The sequence below is a fragment of the Saccopteryx leptura genome, chromosome 2, assembly GCF_036850995.1.
Source record: "Saccopteryx leptura isolate mSacLep1 chromosome 2, mSacLep1_pri_phased_curated, whole genome shotgun sequence".
NCBI classification, from domain to species: domain Eukaryota; kingdom Metazoa; phylum Chordata; class Mammalia; order Chiroptera; family Emballonuridae; genus Saccopteryx; species Saccopteryx leptura.
This window is the reverse complement of record NC_089504.1, coordinates 327,688,333-327,706,706: the sequence shown is the minus strand read 5'-3', so window position 1 is coordinate 327,706,706 and position 18,374 is coordinate 327,688,333. Positions and strand designations below refer to the sequence as shown.

The following is an 18,374-nucleotide window of genomic DNA, read 5'->3' as shown; positions in this document are numbered from 1 at the left end:
AGCTACAGTGAAGTCGGGTTGAGTCCCCAAAAATCAAGGCGAGAAATGTCCTGTTCCCCAGTCCAGCATTCCTCGCCCATCACGGGACGGCCGCTGGTGCCCCACTCTCCCGGCCTGAGAGTCACGACAGTTGGCCGAGCTTCCGCCTCCGAAACCCCGGAACCCTGCGGCTCCATACTGCTGCCCCTCAGGGTCTTCCTGACAGCCCCTCCCTCCACCAGCGCCCCACCCGGAGTCCCACTTCTGCTGCGCCCGGGTCCCCTTCCCCTTAATTGGGTGGCCCCGCCCCGTGCGCAGTGACGTCGGACGTCGCTGTCAGCCGGCGCTGGGGGGGGTCGGTGTGGGGTAGAATGGCCGCTGCTGCCGTCACCTGCGGGACCCCGGGAGGTAAGAACCAGGGCCTCCAGACCCCCTCTCCGCCTCCGCGCCAGGGGGCGCAACTCCACCGGCCCCGACGTCGCGCGCCGCGCGGGAGACCACCGCCCCTTCTCCGGGTTCGCTTCCACTGCCCGCTTCCGTCCTCCTCCCCCGCGTCAGGGGGCGCCGCGCCTCGTAGGGCCCCACCGCGGACCTGCGGGGCCGGGACTGCCTCAGGGACCCCGCACCCTCGCTGCTCCTTGCCTGCCGCGCGTCCGCGGACTCTGCTCCGCAGTTTCTCTCTAGAACATCCCTCCTTGTGGGCGGAAGGCAGGACCCTCCCACATCGGAGCTTCTCCCGGGACCACTACCCCACTGTGGGGGGACGCCCCCGGGCCCGCTCCGCACCCTGGTAGGCGGCCTAGCCAGTACTGCGCACCTGTGCCCTGGGGCGGAGTCCTTACTCCAACCCACGCAGCCGAGCTCGGAGGGACCTCCTCCCCCTCTTCATTCTCGGACACCTGGCGGAGCCCGCGCTGAGAGCCACCTCCAGCTTCCATCTGTTCCCTCAGGGGGGTGGGGGCTTAGGCTGGAGCCAGAGTGGTAATGAAGGGTAGGCCTGGAGACCAGGGGAGGCAGAGGCGTTTGGAGAAGGTGGGGACAGAGGTGGGTAGGGGGTGAAGAGGGCTGTCAGCCTTTAGGTTGTCCTGAGGTTGGGAAGCTGAGTCCTGGGTGTCTAACCCAAATTGTACTAGGCCTTGACCAGCCTAGACCAGAAACAGGTTAGGATCGGTCAGATCTGCCCTTCCTCTTGGAAAAATCAAATAGAGAAGGGACTCAGGGTGTGTCTTCTAAGGCCTAGCTCTCCACTCGGACTTAGATCTCCTGCCCAACCCCCAACCTCCAGAATCCAGGCTCTGAATTGCCAAAATACTCTCCAAGGACCCAGATGCCCTGAGTCCTGTCCCCAGGACCTGACCCCACCAAAGCCCCAGCCTCTTCAAAAACCCACGTTGTAGGATGCCAGCCCTGCCAGTTTCTCCCCTCCCCCACCCGACTCTTCTTGATTACTGTGTTCTGTGGTGTCTCCCCACTCGCGTTGGTTTCTGGCATCATCGATTCTGGGTTCTCTGCCTTTCCCATTCCTTATCTCTACTCACATCAGCCTATCTGCTTCCTTCCTCTCTCTTCCTCATCTTTCCCAGATATCATGACCCAGTTCTGTACTCCCTCCCCCACCCCCTACTTCTCATCCTGGATAAGTGTGGGGACTTCTGCCATGACCTGGTCTCTCTTTTCCCAGCACAGACTCCCCCTCCCCCCGGCCCCTCAGGCCGGGGGTGACCTTGCCCCTGGAGCCCTCACCATGAGTACCAAGGACACCACTGAGGTTGCTGGTGAGTTCACAATCCAGGTTCTCATTTGGGGTACAACCTTTCTTTCTCCTTGCCCTGTGGTGACTGTAATTCTTGGATTCCCTGCTCTCCGTGTTTCAATTTCTCCCAATGCTCTAGATCAGGGGTCGGGAACTTTTTTGGCTGAGAGAGCCATGAATGCCACATATTTTAAAATGTAATTCTGTGAGAGCCATACAACAACCCGTGTACGTTATGCATTATCCAATAAAAATTTGGTGTTGCCTGACCTGTGGTGGCGCAGTGGGATAAAGCGTCGACCTGGAACACTGAGGTCGCCAGTTCGAAACCTTGGGCTTGCCTGGTCAAGGCACATATGGGAGTTGATGCTTCCTGCTCCTCCCCCTTCTCTCTGTCTCTCTCTCTAAAAAATCAATAAAATATTAAAAAAAAAAAAAAATTGGTGTTGTCCCAGAGGACAGCTGTGATTGGCTCCAGCCATCCGCAACCATGAACATGAGCAGTAGGAAATAGATTGTAATACACGAGAATGTTTTATATTTTTAATGTTATTATTATTTTTTATTAAAGATTTGTCTGCGAACCAGATGCAGCCACCAAAAGAGCCACATCTGGCTCGCAAGCCATAGGTTCCCGACCCCTGCTCTAGATTTCAGCCCTTTGCCTCTGGGCTAGCACGCTAAACCCTCCCTTTTAATTCCCTCTAGAGAACAGCCACCACCTGAAGATCTTTCTCCCCAAGAAACTGTTGGAGTGTCTTCCTCGCTGTCTGCTGCTGCCTCCAGAGCGTCTACGGTGGAATACAAATGAGGTTCTCTAGGGAGCGTGGGATTTTAGGGCCTAGCAAGGTCTGGTGAGCTAGAGGAAGGTGAATAGGGTTCTTTCTGTTTCTGTCCACACTCCCAAGTACAGAGTGTCATTCTGGGCTCCTTGAGGGTCATAGGAGAGGTATAAAGACCTGCATCTTGTAGGAGCTCACTTCTTGGCATATCCATCTGAGTAAAAATAATAGCTACTGCTTTTGAAGTATATCTAACAAACTCGGCACTATGCTAAGCACTTGACCTGCATGATCTCATTCAGTCCTCCAATGATGCTATAGAGCAAGCACTGTTGGTAATATAGATAAAGAAACTGACTTACTTCATGTTGTTTATTTAACTCACTCTGGAGCTCCTGCTTTTAACCACCACTGATGCTAGCTCCTTCTGGGGGGTATGGTCCTGTGTTACACAGTTTCTGTACTCCCCACACCCAGTGTTTTGTATGTGCTTGGTGGTGGATTATTATTGATTTAATTATTTGACTAGAAGTGTCAGTAAAAAGGTATGTGTGTGAGTTATTGTTGTAAATGCAGGAAGGGTTACATGGGTCAGCAGGGCTTCATGGAGAGCTAGGAAGGGATTTGGTTTAGGATGGGTAGGATTTCCAGACTCGAAGATATGTGTACATGGCACTTAGAGATTGTAGGGCACTAACATTGAGGAGGTTACTGCTCAGGGAAAGTTTGGGAAAGACTCAATGGACCAGTCTGGCAGGAATGGTAGGTGCAATATGGGTAAATAGTGTGAACATAGGAGTGACGGTTTGATCCCTGGTCAGGGAGAACCTTGAAGTGAGGTTGAGGAATCTGGAGTTCTTGGCAGTGTCAAACTATTGAAGTTTTCTGAGTCATAAAGTATAAAAATGGAATTTGGAGATATGCAGTGTAAACAAAGAATGATGAAGAGCTTGGACCTCGTCCCAAGATAAAAGCCCCCGTTGGAAGGGAGGAAAGGAGAGGTTAAACTTTTGTCTGAGGTGAAACCTGGAAATCTTAGGGAGACAGTGGCCTTGCTGGGTCCAGATACCTGACAACATCTTCCACTAGCTACCAGAACTCAGCAGAGTCAACTCTTCCTCTGAGGGCATAACTAAGAGGCCAGGTTGAGACTATATGAAGAGGACACCCACCTGAGTACTTCCTCTCCTACAGGAGATTGCTTCCTACTTGATCACCTTTGAGAAGCATGATGAGTGGCTATCCTGTGCCCCAAAGACAAGGTGAGAAAGATTGTGAACGTGGGGAATGGCAGGGGTCCTGAGTTCTGTTCACAGAACTCAAGGCCAACCATTTTAACTTCAGGCCTCGGAATGGCTCCATTATCCTCTACAACCGCAAGAAGGTGAAATACCGGAAGGATGGTTACCTCTGGAAAAAGCGGAAGGATGGGAAGACCACCCGAGAGGACCACATGAAGCTGAAGGTCCAGGGCATGGAGGTAAGCAAGGCATCCAACTCATCTGCCCTAGCCCACCCTTAGCTAGGTTCCAGCCCTGCCAAGGCGTGGCGCCATCCTCCACCTCACCACCCTTCCTTCTCACTCACTGCATCAGCTGGCTGATAGCTTAGCCCACCCTCCATATCCCATTTCCCTCCATGTCCCAGCTGTCCAGGCCTGAGGCCATACCTCCTCTGGAGGACACCGATGCCCAGTCCTTTTACCTCTCTGCATCTTCCTTAGGGGTCCAAATACCAAACCTCTTAAGCACAGGTTTCTCTTCCTTAAATCACTGCTTCTCATCTCAGATGTGTTCTTGCCCTGCCTTCTGATTTCTAGATAGTCCCATATCTCAAATATGGTCCTCATTGTAAGGACCTGGTCCCACTGTTCCCTTCTCCTATTCCTCATCTGTGATTTGGGGTGCTGGGATTTTAAAGGTGTGGGGACTAGGTTGGGGTGGATAAGGGTTGAAGAGGAACTGGTGGAAAGATTGGGATTCCTGCAAAGGGACTGAACAGAGGAAGAGTTGGGGAGCAGACTAGCCCTCCCCCCACCCCAGCCTGTCTCCTGGCAGTGTCTCTATGGCTGCTACGTTCACTCTTCCATCGTCCCCACATTCCATCGGCGCTGCTACTGGCTGCTCCAGGTAAGGATGGAAGAGCTTAGGGAGCCACACTCTTCCTGGCTCTTTGAGGGAGATGGGGTCTGAAAGGATGCAGTGGAAGGATGACTAGGTTCTGAGTGGGAAATTGAGTCTGGGAAGATAGGAAATTGGGAATCGATAGAGCCCAAACTTGGAAGTGAGGTTGGGGGGTGCCCGGGAAGAAAGGGAAGACTGGGAAGCTGAGCCCCTGGATCTCAGGACCCCATGGTGCTCTGTGTGTGTACCCTTGTGCCCTCAGAACCCCGACATCGTCCTTGTGCACTACCTGAACGTCCCAGCCCTGGAGGATTGTGGAAAGGGCTGCAGCCCCATCTTTTGTTCCATCAGCAGTGATCGTCGAGAGTGGTTGAAGTGGTCCCGGGAGGAGCTGTTGGGACAGCTGAAGCCCATGTGTAAGGCAGCAGGGCTAGGACAGTGCTCCAAGGGGAGAAAGGAAACAGGGAACTCCCAAAGGCGCCAGGAGCCTGTGGGGTGACCATTTCCTTCTAAGCCATGGGCGTGCTTTCCTGTGGGTGCTAGGCTTCCTGGTGATATCTAAGGTGTTGGAATATGGAGAAGGGAGATCTGAGAACTACAAATGCAAGCAGTCTTGAGGCTGCTAGCCTCTTTATACCTGGCCAGAAGTCTTGGAGCATCTCAGGTGCTTGGAGGAGCCATCAAGGTGCTCTGGGTACTTTTGTGGGGTCCCATAGCACTTTCCCCCAACTCTTCTCTAGTTCATGGCATCAAGTGGAGCTGTGGGAACGGGACAGAGGAGTTCTCTGTAGAGCAGCTGGTGCAACAGATCCTGGACACCCACCCGACCAAGCCTGCACCCCGAACTCATGCCTGTCTCTGCAGTGGGGGCCTTGGTTAGTGAACCCTCCTACCCGATCTTGGAGCTCTTTTCCTGTCTAGTCATACTGCACTTACTCAAGCCAGGGGGGTATCCATCTTGCTAGGATTTGCATGCTGATTTGCATGTCCCAGAAAAATGGGCCTTCCCATCTGGGTACACATTGGCCCCAGCTCCTCTTACTTGAGTCTTGGCAGCCCAGACTTATCTGCCTTCTACCTTTAGCAACTCCTTCCACCTCAGCACTACCACTTCGACCCAACCTTAGTTTTATTTCTAAGTTAGTACCCCCCTTGATTCTGTTCTTTTGTCTTTATTTTATGCCTTTATCTATTTTTCTCAGCTGTTTCTCCAAGCCCTCAATTCTCCGGTGCAATGCTCCTCCAGTCAGGTTTAATTTGGGGGAGGAGAAGTCTGCTGCTCCCAAGTGGCCACAATCAGTATTACATCGCTGGTGTATAGCAGAGTCCCAGGAAATACCTAAAGGCTTCCAGGAAGGGAAGGCTGGAGAAAGATGTGTCATATACATTCTCTCCCCACCTCTTCCATTCCAGGTTCCGGGAGCCTTACCCACAAATGCAGCAGCACGAAACACCGTATCATCTCTCCCAAAGTAGAGCCCCGAGCTTTAACCCTAACATCTATCCCCCATCCCCATCCCCCTGAACCCCCTCCACTGATAGCCCCACTTCCCTCAGAGCTCCCGAAGGCACATACCTCCCCATCTTCTTCTTCCTCCTCTTCCTCCTCTTCATCAGGCTTTGCAGAACCCCTAGAGATCAGACCTAGCCCTCCCAATTCTCGAGGGGGTTCATCGAGAGGAACTGCTATCCTCCTCCTGACTGGACTGGAGCAGCGTACAGGGAGCTTGACACCTACCAGGCACTTGGCTCCTCAGGCTGATCCACACCACCCTTCCATGAGCTTGACTGTGGTTGTAGGCTCTGAGTCCTCTGCCCCACCAGCTCCTCCCAGCCCTGCCTTTGACCCTGATCGTTTTCTTAACAGCCCCCAGAGGGGCCAGACATATGGAGGGGGGCAGGGGGTAAGTCCAGACTTCCCAGAGGCAGAGGCCGCCCATACCCCCTGTTCTGCCCTAGAGCCTGCTGCTGCTCTGGAGCCCCAGGCGGCTGCTCGGGGTCCCCCTCCACAGTCAGTAGCAGGTGGGAGAAGAGGAAACTGCTTCTTTATTCAAGATGATGACAGTGGGGAAGAGCTCAAGGCTCAGGGGCCTGCCCCACCTGTACCTTCACCCCCTCCTTCACCCCCACCCTCACCTGCTCCCTTGGAGCCGTTGGGCAGGGCAGGAAGAGGCGATGCCTTGTTTGGTGGAGCTGGTGGAGCCAGTGAGCTGGAGCCCTTCAGTCTTTCATCATTCCCAGACCTTATGGGAGAACTCATCAGTGATGAAGCTCCAAGCATCCCTGCCCCAACCCCCCAGCTCTCTCCTGCTCTTAGCACTATCACGGACTTCTCCCCAGAGTGGTCATACCCAGAGGTGAGTCTCCTCTCCACTCTCTCCCTCTTACCCCTTGGTCTGTGGCCTAGTTACCATGGCTGCTTAGCTCTCCTCCAAACCTCTATTTTTCCTCAGAGTGTATCTCCTTTCCTGTTTCCATAGTCCTGACTCACCCTTCTCCCTTCCTTCCCTTTCCTTCCCCTTCCATGTGGTTGTGTGAGTCCCCCAAGTAGGGGACTTTATTCTCTTGGTGACTTTCATGGAGGGAGTTGGGGCAACTCAGTATGGAAAAAAGAAAACATGGCTGGGGTATGATTGCAGATTTTGGGAAGCTAAAAGACTGTTTTTACCAGTAGAGAAGTTCTGCTTTATGCTGCCCTAGAGAGGGAAAGGAGGAACTGCAGTGGAGGCCTAAGGAAAGGACTTCCTCCTGAAGATAGCTATCTGCAAATGAGTTGGTAGCCTTGGGCAAAGCTAGCAGATGTTTGGGAGGAGGGCAGACTAGCTAACCTTATGCAGTGGGTCCAGTCCAATCTATATACCACCGGACTCCAGCACAGGTCCTGCCACATAGATACTCTCTCAGGGTCTGAATTAATGAATGAGTGAGTGAATGAATTCCCAACAGAGCTCTAGTCATGTGGCTCTTTGACTTCTGTCTGCAGGGTGGGGTCAAGGTGCTCATCACAGGTCCTTGGACGGAGGCCACCGAGCATTACTCCTGTGTCTTTGATCACATCGCAGTGCCAGCATCACTTGTCCAGCCTGGTGTCTTACGCTGCTACTGTCCCGGTATGGGGCTTGGGAACAGTGTGGGAGGGACTAACATATGGACATTGAGGACTTCCCAGAAGCACTGTATCAAAGGTGTTGAGTTGTTCCTAGGAACACAGATACCTCATCCAGTCTTGAGGCTGAGTGTCATGGTCCCCTAGAAGGCAGATGAGCCAGGGCTTAGGTGTCAGGTCTGGGTTCTGGTCCAAGAAATCTCCTTATCTGACTAGTGACCTTGGATATGTCTGCTCCTTTCTTGTGTCTTTGGACTGCCCTCCTGTACTGTCAGGCATTTGACCCAAGCGGTCTCTGATGTCATTCAGGCCTCTGGCTTAGAGTCAGAGTGTCTGGGTCTTGGGAGAATGAGAAGGGAGATCTTGGTCTCCTCCGCCCATTCTTGGGACTAAAGGACATTGGCTTCTAGACCTGTGCCTTCTGTTATGGTAGCCATTAGCTACATGCACCTATTGAAATTAAATTTAATTTAATTTAAAATTCAGTTCTTCAGTCACACTGATCACATTTTTTTTTTTTTCATTTTTCTGAAGTTGGAAACGGGGAGGCAGTCAGACAGACTCCCGCATGTGCCCGACCGGGATCCACCCGGCATGTCCACCAGGGGGCGATGCTCTGCCCATCTGGGGCATTGCTCTGTTGCATCCAGAGCCATCCTAGCACCTGAGGCAGAGGCCACAGAGCCATCCTCAGCGCCCGGGCCATCATTGCTCCAATGGAGCTTCGGCTGTGGGAAGGGAAGAGAGAGACAGAGAGGAAGGAGAGGGGGAGAGGTGGAGAAGTAGATGGGCGCTTCTCCTGTGTGCCCTGGCCAGGAGTCGAACCCGGGACTCCTGCACGCCAGGCCAACGCTCTACCACTGAGCCAACCGGCCAGGGTTGATCACATTTTGAGTGCCCAATAGCTACGTGTGGCCAGTTCTACACTATTGAACAGAGCAGGTAAATATTTCCATCACTGAGGAAAGTTTTGTAGGACAGCACTGGTCTAGATGTCATTGCCAAGGCTTGTCTCTCCCCTTTTGCCACCATCCTGGCCCCTTACCCTGCCTTCAACAGTCAGCCTTACTATGGTACCCTCAAAGATCACCAGAGAAACAGGTTAATACTTTAGTCGTCAGCGAGTGTGCTCTACCCCTCCACCCCCACCCCCACCCCCCGTCTCAACAGCCCTGTTCAGTGGTGCATGGACAGAAAGAGGATGAGACCAAAGAAGCTGGTGCTTGGGAAAGAGTCTCAGCCCCGAGTCTTGGGACCAGGGCCTGGTGGTTTCATTCTTAAGGCTATATATTGAGACCCCGAGACATGGCTCTCACTAGGTACCATTGGTGAGCAGCTAGCACTCCTTCCCCCATCTTCGTAATAGGGTCATGACCTGTGGATACTGAGCCTGGGAGAAGACCAAGGGGTTTATCTACCATCATACTGTTCATATATATAGGAATCTGTTGACCCTCAGCTTTCAGGCCTTGGTGCTGAATAATAAACATCTTTAACTACAGGATCTAGACTTTAAGCAGGTTCTGGCCCGTAGCAGGCATTCAGTTCTCAAATGAATGGAATTCCTTCCCAGCTAGTGCCAAAGCCACCAAAGCCAGGGGCCTCTTGGACCACAGCAGGGAAGTTGGGGAGTCAATATGAAATGACTATCTGTGGCTTTAAAACAGGGAGCCAGAGAAGGAGCTGGGGAAGAGAGCCCTTCTCACTAATCTTGCCCTCCCCAGCCCATGAGGTAGGGCTGGTGTCTTTGCAGGTGGCTGGGCGGGAAGGGCCCCTTTCTGCTTCTGTGCTCTTTGAGTATCGAGCCCGCCGATTCCTATCACTGCCTAGTACTCAACTTGACTGGTTGTCACTAGATGGTAAGTACTAGTCCTCTGACCTCAAGTGTCAGGCCCCACAACCTTTGAGCATGACATGCTCTTAGACCCCTCAGCACTCAGGTGGCTACCATCTAGCCCACATTTACCAGTCTTTTCTTAACTCCTGCTTCATTGGTCATTTCTAAATGCAGCAGCAAACTTCCCTTACCTCCTTTTCCTTGTAAATCTTGCAGCTATCTTGTCCCAGCTCTTGCCCTGTCCTCTCTATCCCAAAGGATGGGATCTAGGCAAGCAAAGCCAAGAGATAGGAGCAGGGACAGTGTCTAGAGCAATATATATGGGATGTGCATGAGTGTTTATATTATAGGCACACACCCACACATATATATACATACACACACACACACTTCAATTTTCTTATTCTCTATGAAGATATGCATTTATTATAGGAAATTTGGAAATGACAGAAAAGCACAAAGTAGAAAATAAAAACTGCCTATATTACTACTCAGTAATATCTACTATTTTTAATTTTTAAGTTCATTTTAGAGAGAGAGGAAGGGGGAGAAAGAGAAACATCAATTTGTTGTTCCACTTATTTATGCACTCATTGGTTGATTCTTGTATGTTCCCTGATGGGGGATGGAACCTGCAGCCTTGGCATATCAGTATGACACTCTACCAGTGGTCGGCAAACTCAGTCAACAGAGCCAAATATCAACAGTACGACGATTGAAATTTCTTTTGAGAGCCAATTTTTTTTTAAATATTTTATTGATTTTTTAGAGAGAGGAGTGAGAGAGACAGAGAGAGAGAGAGAAGGGGGAGGAGCAGGAAGCATCAACTCCCATATGTGCCTTGACCAGGCAAGCCCAAGGTTTCGAACCGACGACCTCAGTGTTCCAGGTCGACGCTTTATCCCACTGCGCCACCACAGGTCAGGCCTAAGAGCCAAATTTTTTTAACTTAAACTATATAGGTAGGTACATTGTTATTAACTTAATTAGGGTACTCCTAAGCTGGCCTAAGAGCCACATGTGGCTCGCGAGGCGCGGTTTGCCGACCACTGCAAGCTACCCTGCCAGGGCCAATATCTACTACTTTAATATTGTGGTGTACTTTCTAATACAAACACACAGAGATGCACACACATTTTTATGTGTATATATTTAAATCTAGAACTATGTTTGTTCCTTCTACTGGTTATCCCTCCTTTGGCTTTGAGAATTGTTTCTCTCTCTGCTCCTGCTGCTTTTTCAAGGTTTGCGCTTTTCTGTCTTCTCCTCTGGGTGTCTCTGTTGTTGCTTCTTGTTTTCCCAGTTCTGCTGTCATCCTGTTGAGTGTGTCTTTCTCATCCCTACTTCTCTCCCTCAGGGGCTGGTCCCTGGCTTGCCTCACTCAGAGCTGCCCCTTCACAAAGCCTGTGTGTGGGTTGTGTGCAGGTTGCCCCGCAGTCTACCTTGGGACCTTGCCAGGTCTCCCAAGCCTGTTCTGTCTGTCCTGCTATAACTGCTCACCTTACTTTCTTGTTTGCCTAGTCCTAGTCTGTTATACAATGTCTCCTTTTTTCCATTTCTCCTTGCGCTAGGGTCTTAATTTGTTCTCTTCCTTGTTGCTTGTTTAGTATAGTCCCCAGCTTTCCTGTGTCCTTTGTCTTCTCTTCACCATATTTATTCTTCCTGTTCTCTCCTGTAATACCTTGGTTTCTGCTCATCATTCTCCACCTTCCTACCCACATCCCTTCCATACTTTCATCCTCTTCTGCCTAGCATCTCAGAACATCCCTGACCTCCACCCTGTTTCTCTGTGCCTGTTTTTCCATGGCTCTGATCCCCTCCCGCCTCTCCTCCTTGTCCTTGTGTGATCTCAAGAGGGGACAGATATAGCTTGGGATGTGTGTGTGTGCATGTGTATTTGTGCATGGGGTGAGGGGAGGAGGAGGAATGGACATGGCTATCCATCTCTGTCACGTTCCCTCCCCACCATCCTTTTTGTGGACAGCTGCGGGGGGCCAGGAGGAGGGGACGGTGCTTTTCAAATCACAGTCCCTGAGCTCTTTTGGACAGTGGTTAACAGAGCAGGGACCCTGGAGTCCTTCAGCCCCAGCATGGGGGACAAAGGTAGTGTCTGGGGCAGGGAGAACTGACCGAATAGTTCATGCTGGGGGAGTGTGTGTGTGTATGCATGATCTGGGGCAATTCAGGGATGGATGCTATGTGGGAATTCCTACTATCTTTTTTTTTTTTTTTAAGATTTTTAAAATTGATTTTATAGAGAGAGGACAGAGGGGTGTGGGGCTCGAGAAGTACCAACTCATAGTTGCTTCACTTTAGTTATTCATTGATTGCTTGTCATATGTGCCTTGACCGGGCAAGCCCAGTGTTTCGAACAGGAGACCTCAGCATTCCAGATCAACGCTTTATCCACTGCGCCACCACAGGCCAGGTTCTGTTTCTGTGTCTTAAAGGACACAACTGTGGTTCTAGATTCTGGTCCTAGGTCGATGAATAGTGTTAATGACTAGCTTAAGGACTGAGTCCTGGTGGGCTACATTTCAAAGGTGGGTGGGTAAAGGGGCTGTTGTTTTACAGAAGAGAAAAGAATATGATTCTGTGTTTTTACCTACTGGATCCTGGGATAGGTCCAGTTCTGGTGTTCAGGGCATCACCTAGACCTTGCCAACTAAGCCTCCCATACCCGTGCCCCCTCAGACAACCAGTTCCGGATGTCCATATTGGAGCGACTGGAGCAGATGGAGAAGCGAATGGCAGAGATTGCAGCAGCTGGGCAGGCACCCTGCCAGGCTCCTGATGTGCCTCCAATTCAGGTATTTCCATGAGAGGTCTACAGTGAGCAGGGGGAGGGTCTTCCTAAAGAAAATGGCTCTAGTATATGACTTCTCCCTCTCCCATCCCCAACCTCCTCTCAGCCAGCCCTCCTCCCTAATCCCTGACATCACGCTGCTCCCACCCCCGCCCTGTGGCAAGAGTGGCTATTCTGGGCACCCTCTTGGCATGACAGGCTTCAGACTATTTCTGGTCTGAAGAAGGGTGGAAGCGAAGGAGAGGGTGGGGGGAGGGGAACTGGAGGGTTGGGACTCAGTGCTCTGTGGGTGCCGAGTCTCTGGAGGAAGAAGATGGGTGAGGACTCGGTTCTGAAGGGGAGAAACCATCTGTGGGTATGGCACTGATCTAAGCTGATGTGGAGGCACTATATGAGCAAGGGTGTGTGAGGTCTGGCTGCCAGACAGGCTAGAGGAAGTTGGCTGTGGGAGTGGGAGACATGCAGGAGCCTGAACTGGAAGAACTGACCGGCCATCAGAGGTCTGGGTGATGGGAACCTGGAGTGAGAAGTGTGAGAGGGGGTAGAATTAGAAACTGAGAAGACAGGTATGGGATGGCCAAGGCCATTCCAAGCCAGAGGACCAGATGCTCAGTCTTTGCATAAGGGTGTGTGTCCTGCAGGATGAAGGCCAGGGGCCTGGGTTCGAGGCTCGGGTAGTGATCTTGGTAGAGAGCATGATTCCACGCTCCACCTGGAGGGGTCCTGAGCGTCTGGCCCATGGGAGTCCCTTCCGAGGCATGAGCCTTCTGCACCTGGCCGCTGCCCAGGGCTACGCCCGCCTCATCGAGACCCTGAGCCAGTGGCGGTGAGCAGGGGCAGCAGGGAGGGGGCTGGGCAGCCACTGGGACAGAAGTGCCAAGGGACTGAGGGGCACTGGAGGATTGGAGCTCTGCCAAGAGGGAGTTAGGGTCACTGGGAAGGAAGAGGGGCTGGAAGATTTGTATTGGAGGGAATTTTAATATCCCCCCAAGTTACAACACTGACTTCTTGACCCCCTTACATTTATTAATCTCTGACTGCCTCATCCCACTGACTATAGTGCTTCTATTTTTTTTTTAAAGATTTTATTTATTCATTATAGAGAAATGAGAGAGAGAAAGAGAAGGGGGAGGAGCAGGAAGCATCAACTCCCATATGTGCCTTGACCAGGCAAGCCCAGGGTTTTGAACCAGCAACCTCAGCGTTTCCAGGTTGACGCTTTATCCACTGCGCCACCACTGGTCAGGCTATAGTGCTTCTAGATAGCTTGTTTTCCAGTCCCTTCAGCACCAATGTTCCCACTTTGCCCACTTTTTCCCTGACTGGGCTTTGTTGTCCCATTCCCAAACCCTCCAGAAGTGTGGAGTCCGGAAGTTTGGACTTAGAGCAAGAGGTTGACCCGCTCAACGTGGATCACTTCTCTTGCACCCCTCTGGTGAGGATGCTGGACTCCTGAGAGCACGTGGGCTGATGGGAAATGGGGAGAGTACTTCACAGGGAAGACCTCTTGCAGGAGGAGTGGGGGGGGGGCAAGGGGCTGAAGATGTAGCCACCAGGAGAAAGGGCTTCAGGCCTAATTTCTACCTCTGTCCCCTCATTCCTGTCCTGTTCCTGCCTCTCCTCAGATGTGGGCTTGTGCCCTGGGACACCTGGAAGCTGCTGTGCTCCTTTTCCGCTGGAACCGACAGGCGCTGAGCATTCCTGACTCTCTGGGCCGTCTCCCCCTGTCTGTGGCTCATTCCCGGGGTCATGTGCGCCTTGCCCGCTGCCTTGAGGAACTGCAGAGACAGGAAGTTTCAGCTGAGCCCCCACTTGCCCTGTCACCACCCTCCTCCAACCCAGACACTGGTGAGGGTTGCCCCTAATCTTTATAAGAGGGGAATGTGGGTGGGAGGATAGGCCAGGGGAAACTAAAGCGTGGGAAACAAAGTGAGAGGAGGGAAACCAAGGAGGCAGGGATGGGGAGGTTATACTAGCAAGACAGGGACCCTGCGAGGAAAAATGAGGCAGTTGACTCAAGGGACAGCATATGGCTTCTGCTGCCCTCACCCTCTTCCCTTACCTTACAGGTCTAAGCAGTGTCTCCTCACCCTCGGAGCTGTCGGATGGCACTGTCTCTGTCACATCAGCCTATTCTAGTGCCCCAGATGGGAGTCCTCCTCCAGCTCCTCTGCCAGCCTCTGAGATTATTATGGAGATGGTCCCAGGCCAGCTCTCCTCTGGTGCCCCAGAGGCCCCCCTACTCCTCATGGACTATGAAGCCACCAATCCCAAAGGGCCCCCACCTTCATCACCTCCTCTCCCACCAGCCCGGGAAGCTGGGACTGCTCCGGAAGAAGCTCACAGCCTACCAGCTGTGGATATGATCTCGGTACCACTCATGTTGATGGAATTATGAGGGCTAGAAAGAGTAGGGTGCTGGGATGGGGTGAAGCTGACTAGTCCACGAAACAGACTATTACTTCAGTTTGGGAAGAAGGGACCATTTATCCTCATTTTTGGACAAGCAAGGTAATCCTTTGCTTAGCTCCTACCAGAGATTGACTCCTAAGTCATGAGATATCAGAGGTTAAAAATTCTGGGGAATATCTTCAGTTAGAGGTGAATGTAGGCGTTACCTGTTGATCCAATGAAGAGACAAGCTTCTGGATCAACAAAGTGATGAAGGGAACTTGGGAGGACTATGGAAGAGAGAGGTTGGCAAGATGAAGGTATCTTTGGTGAGGAGGTTTGCACATGGTAAAAGATAAGAAAGTCTTGTGGAATGAATAAATGAGAGAGTAAATCTTCAAGTGGAGCAGCAAGAACCTGAGGATATATCTGCTTTAGAGGAGCTAATGGATTAATTGGGTAGCACGGTAAGTATAAAAAACTTGAGATCTCCACAGGCAGGCAGTGTTCCATGTGGCCAGAACGAAGTGCTGCAGGGCTGGAGTGAAGGCAAGGCTGAAGCCCTTCAAAAGGTTTCATGTGATCAGTAAGCTTTGAGTTGGTTCTTGGAGAGTGAAAGAGGATGGGGTGGCAGGCATGGCCAAAGCTGCAGGGTAGGATGTGCTGGTTGGCCTGCATGGGCCAGGCTTGGATGGGACAGTGGGCAGTCAGCCTGGAAGGCTAAATCTTTTATTTGCTCAGCTCTTGAACCTCCATTTGGAGTATATCCTTCCTATCCTGTGTTTTCCACATCTCAACACAGGTGGAAGCCCAATAAGTATAAATGAATGAATCTGGAACAGTGGCCAAGAAAAACGGGGTTAGAAAGGACAGCAATCCCTGAGGCCTCATCTGGTGGTGAGAGGAAAGAACAAGATAGGAAGTGGAATGAGACTACAACTGTGTCAGGGCAGGAACATCTGGCAGTTGGGACCCCTCAAGGCTCACCCAGCTTCTCCATCCAGGTGGACATGATCTCACTGGCCAAGCAAATCATCGAAGCCACACCAGAACGGATTAAACAAGAGGGCTTTGTGGGGCTGCCTGAGGCTGGAGCCCCAATTCGGGAGCGGACGGGGGCCCTTGGGCTCAGCGAGACCATGTCCTGGCTGGCCAGCTACCTAGAGAATGTGGACCATTTTCCCAGCTCTGCCTCTCCCAGGTGACCAGCTTAGGACAAAGCCTCCAGATTATTCTTCAAGGGAAGATGGGAAGGAGGAAGGCAGCTTCCCCATAGCTAAAGCTTCATTCTGGCAGAGGCCCCAAAGGCCTTTGAGAAGGGTATTGGAACTGGCTGATGAGCTCTGAAGTCATGCTCTCCAGACTGTGTTGTGGGAGGTCTCCCTCACAGCAAACCTTAGGCCAGACAGATAAGAGGGACTACACATGCCCAATGATTCGCCTTTTTCCCTATCCCTACAGTGAACTTCCTTTTGAGCGGGGTCGCTTGGCTATCCCTCCAGCACCTTCCTGGGCAGAGTTTCTCTCTGCATCTGCCAGTGGCAAGATGGAGAATGATTTTGCACTGCTGACATTATCGGATCACGAGCAACGGGAACTGTATGAGGCAGCCCGAGTCATCCAGACAGCCTTCCGAAAGTATAAGGTCAGGAGGCTGGGAGATCTTGGGATGAATTACAGTCTTGAGTCAGGGGGAGACTGTGGGCTCCCAGGACTTTTAGGAGGGAGAGCAGTTGTCCAGAGAGGTCTCAGATGGGGTGAAGGGTCAGGGACCTCAGGCAAGTTGGAAGGACAGATCACATGTCTATTAGGTAGGCAGTCAGGTACTGAGACTTCCTTTTTCCCCTTAGGGCCGGTGGCTGAAGGAGCAGCAAGAGGTAGCAGCAGCTGTGATCCAGCGCTGCTACAGGAAGTACAAGCAGGTGAGACCCTTTTCTCTCTAAAGCATTACACTAAACCACACCCACACACACCCCCATTCCAGCCCAGAGCATCCAGAATGCTCCTGGAGCCCTGACTCCCTTTCTCTCTCCACAAGCTGACCTGGATTGCACTTAAGGTATTAGGCATGAGATCTGGGTGTGAGGTTGTCTGTGATAATTCAGGCCTTTCCATGAGCATGTGGATTAGAGGAAGAGACCTGTGTCAGCTGAACTTGGGGTGGCCTTCAGGGGTTTGGGTTTCTATTCCTCCATTTCAGCCCCTTACTCTCCTTCCCACCTGTACAGTTTGCACTCTATAAGAAGATGACCCAGGCAGCCATCCTGATCCAGAGCAAGTTCCGAAGCTACTATGAACAGAAGCGATTTCAGCAGAGCCGCCGAGCAGCTGTGCTTATCCAACAGCACTACCGCTCCTACCGCCGCCGGCCCACAGGCAGCCTGCCTACTCGCAACAAGTACGGGTCCAGCCCTTAAACCCTCTGAGCCTGCCCACAGCATCCATGACCATTGCCCATGGACCCCCCCAACTCCCAGCTCATCGTTCTGCCCCCGGCCCTTCCTTGCTAGGGTCCTTAAGGGACTGAGGGCAGAGGATGCCTCAGTGTTCTGTGAGGTCTCATCTTTTCTTTCTTCTGCTAGAGGCTCCTTTCTCACCAAGAAGCAGGACCAGGCAGCCCGGAAAATCATGAGATTCCTGCGACGCTGCCGACATAGGTACTCATCCTTTCTCCTGCTGGATTTTCCTCTGCCACCTCCATCACCCCCTTCCCCAGGCCTGATGTTCTCTTCTGACTCTTTCCTTATCTCTCTGCAGGATGAGGGAACTGAAGCAGAACCAGGAGCTGGAAGGGCTTCCCCAGCCTGGACTGGCCACCTGACCTTCCCACCCTGGAGACAGCTCCTTGCAGTCTTAGGGAGAGGGTTCTCGGGGGAGGAGGAGCCCCCTGTCGGCAGCTTTCCCAGTCAGTTGGTTTGGAAATCTCCTAGGTCTCTACCGTCCTCCCGCTCCAAAGTGCTGAGCTCCCTCTCCCATCCCCAGCTCCTCTTTCCTCTGGGTCGTGCCCCCTCTTTTGGTCCCCGGTACCAGAAGCCCCACATACCTGCATCGTCAGCTGTGACCTCCAGAACCCTGCCTGCCCCTTCTCCACCGCTCCCTCCCTGCCTGCACCCATCTCACCTGTTTCCTGACTTGCCTTATTTATTTGTTCGACGCATTTCTGAATGTATCAGCCTGGCCCCACCTCCACCTTCGCTGAGCACTCGCCTCTTGTGTTTCCAGCGGACTCCGCATGTTTGCGTCTGTTTCCTCCCTTTCTGGCCCTATATCCCCTACACCCCCTCCGTCACTCCGACTCTGGCCACCAACCTCGGAGTCAAAGGGGATGCTGTATATATAGGAACGCTTTGCGGAGTTCCGCCCCATCCTCCGATGGGAGCGGGCTTGTAAATATGTAACATACAGAGTATAGTGAAGAATCTATTTAAGGCGCCGCAGGAAGGGCTGCAGGCCAGGCTTGTGATTCCCCGGGCGCGGTGGGGGCCTCCTGCCGGCCCCATGAGCACTTTCTACTTGTGCATGGGCTTGGTTTCTACGAATTGCCATTAAACTTCGCTGCACCAGTCAACCTCCGACTTCTGTCTGCTGGGGACGGGG

At 52.3% G+C, this 18,374-nt stretch overlaps 1 protein-coding gene across 9 annotated transcripts; it reads left to right on the top strand.

Moving 5' to 3' along the window:
- Positions 1-314: 314 nt before the first annotated feature.
- Positions 315-18,345, top strand: CAMTA2 (calmodulin binding transcription activator 2). 9 transcript variants are annotated; one of them, XM_066363344.1, is made up of 23 exons: positions 315-387; positions 1,661-1,754; positions 2,441-2,544; positions 3,709-3,776; positions 3,859-3,994; positions 4,557-4,643; positions 4,900-5,053; positions 5,378-5,512; positions 6,051-6,994; positions 7,621-7,747; positions 9,468-9,602; positions 12,275-12,390; positions 13,028-13,212; positions 13,743-13,821; positions 14,012-14,234; positions 14,456-14,757; positions 15,782-15,978; positions 16,239-16,422; positions 16,628-16,699; positions 16,816-16,836; positions 17,006-17,175; positions 17,360-17,434; positions 17,535-18,345. In XM_066363344.1, the coding sequence occupies exons 2-23, from the start codon at positions 1,724-1,726 to the stop codon at positions 17,596-17,598; spliced, it is 3,609 nt and encodes a 1,202-aa protein (XP_066219441.1). In that variant the 5' UTR covers positions 315-387; positions 1,661-1,723; the 3' UTR covers positions 17,599-18,345. The 9 variants fall into 9 exon arrangements, with proteins under 9 accessions (XP_066219441.1, XP_066219442.1, XP_066219434.1 ...); XM_066363337.1 differs by having other exon boundaries at positions 321-387; positions 1,666-1,754; XM_066363338.1 differs by having other exon boundaries at positions 321-387; positions 4,572-4,643.
- The last annotated feature ends 29 nt before the right edge of the window (positions 18,346-18,374 follow it).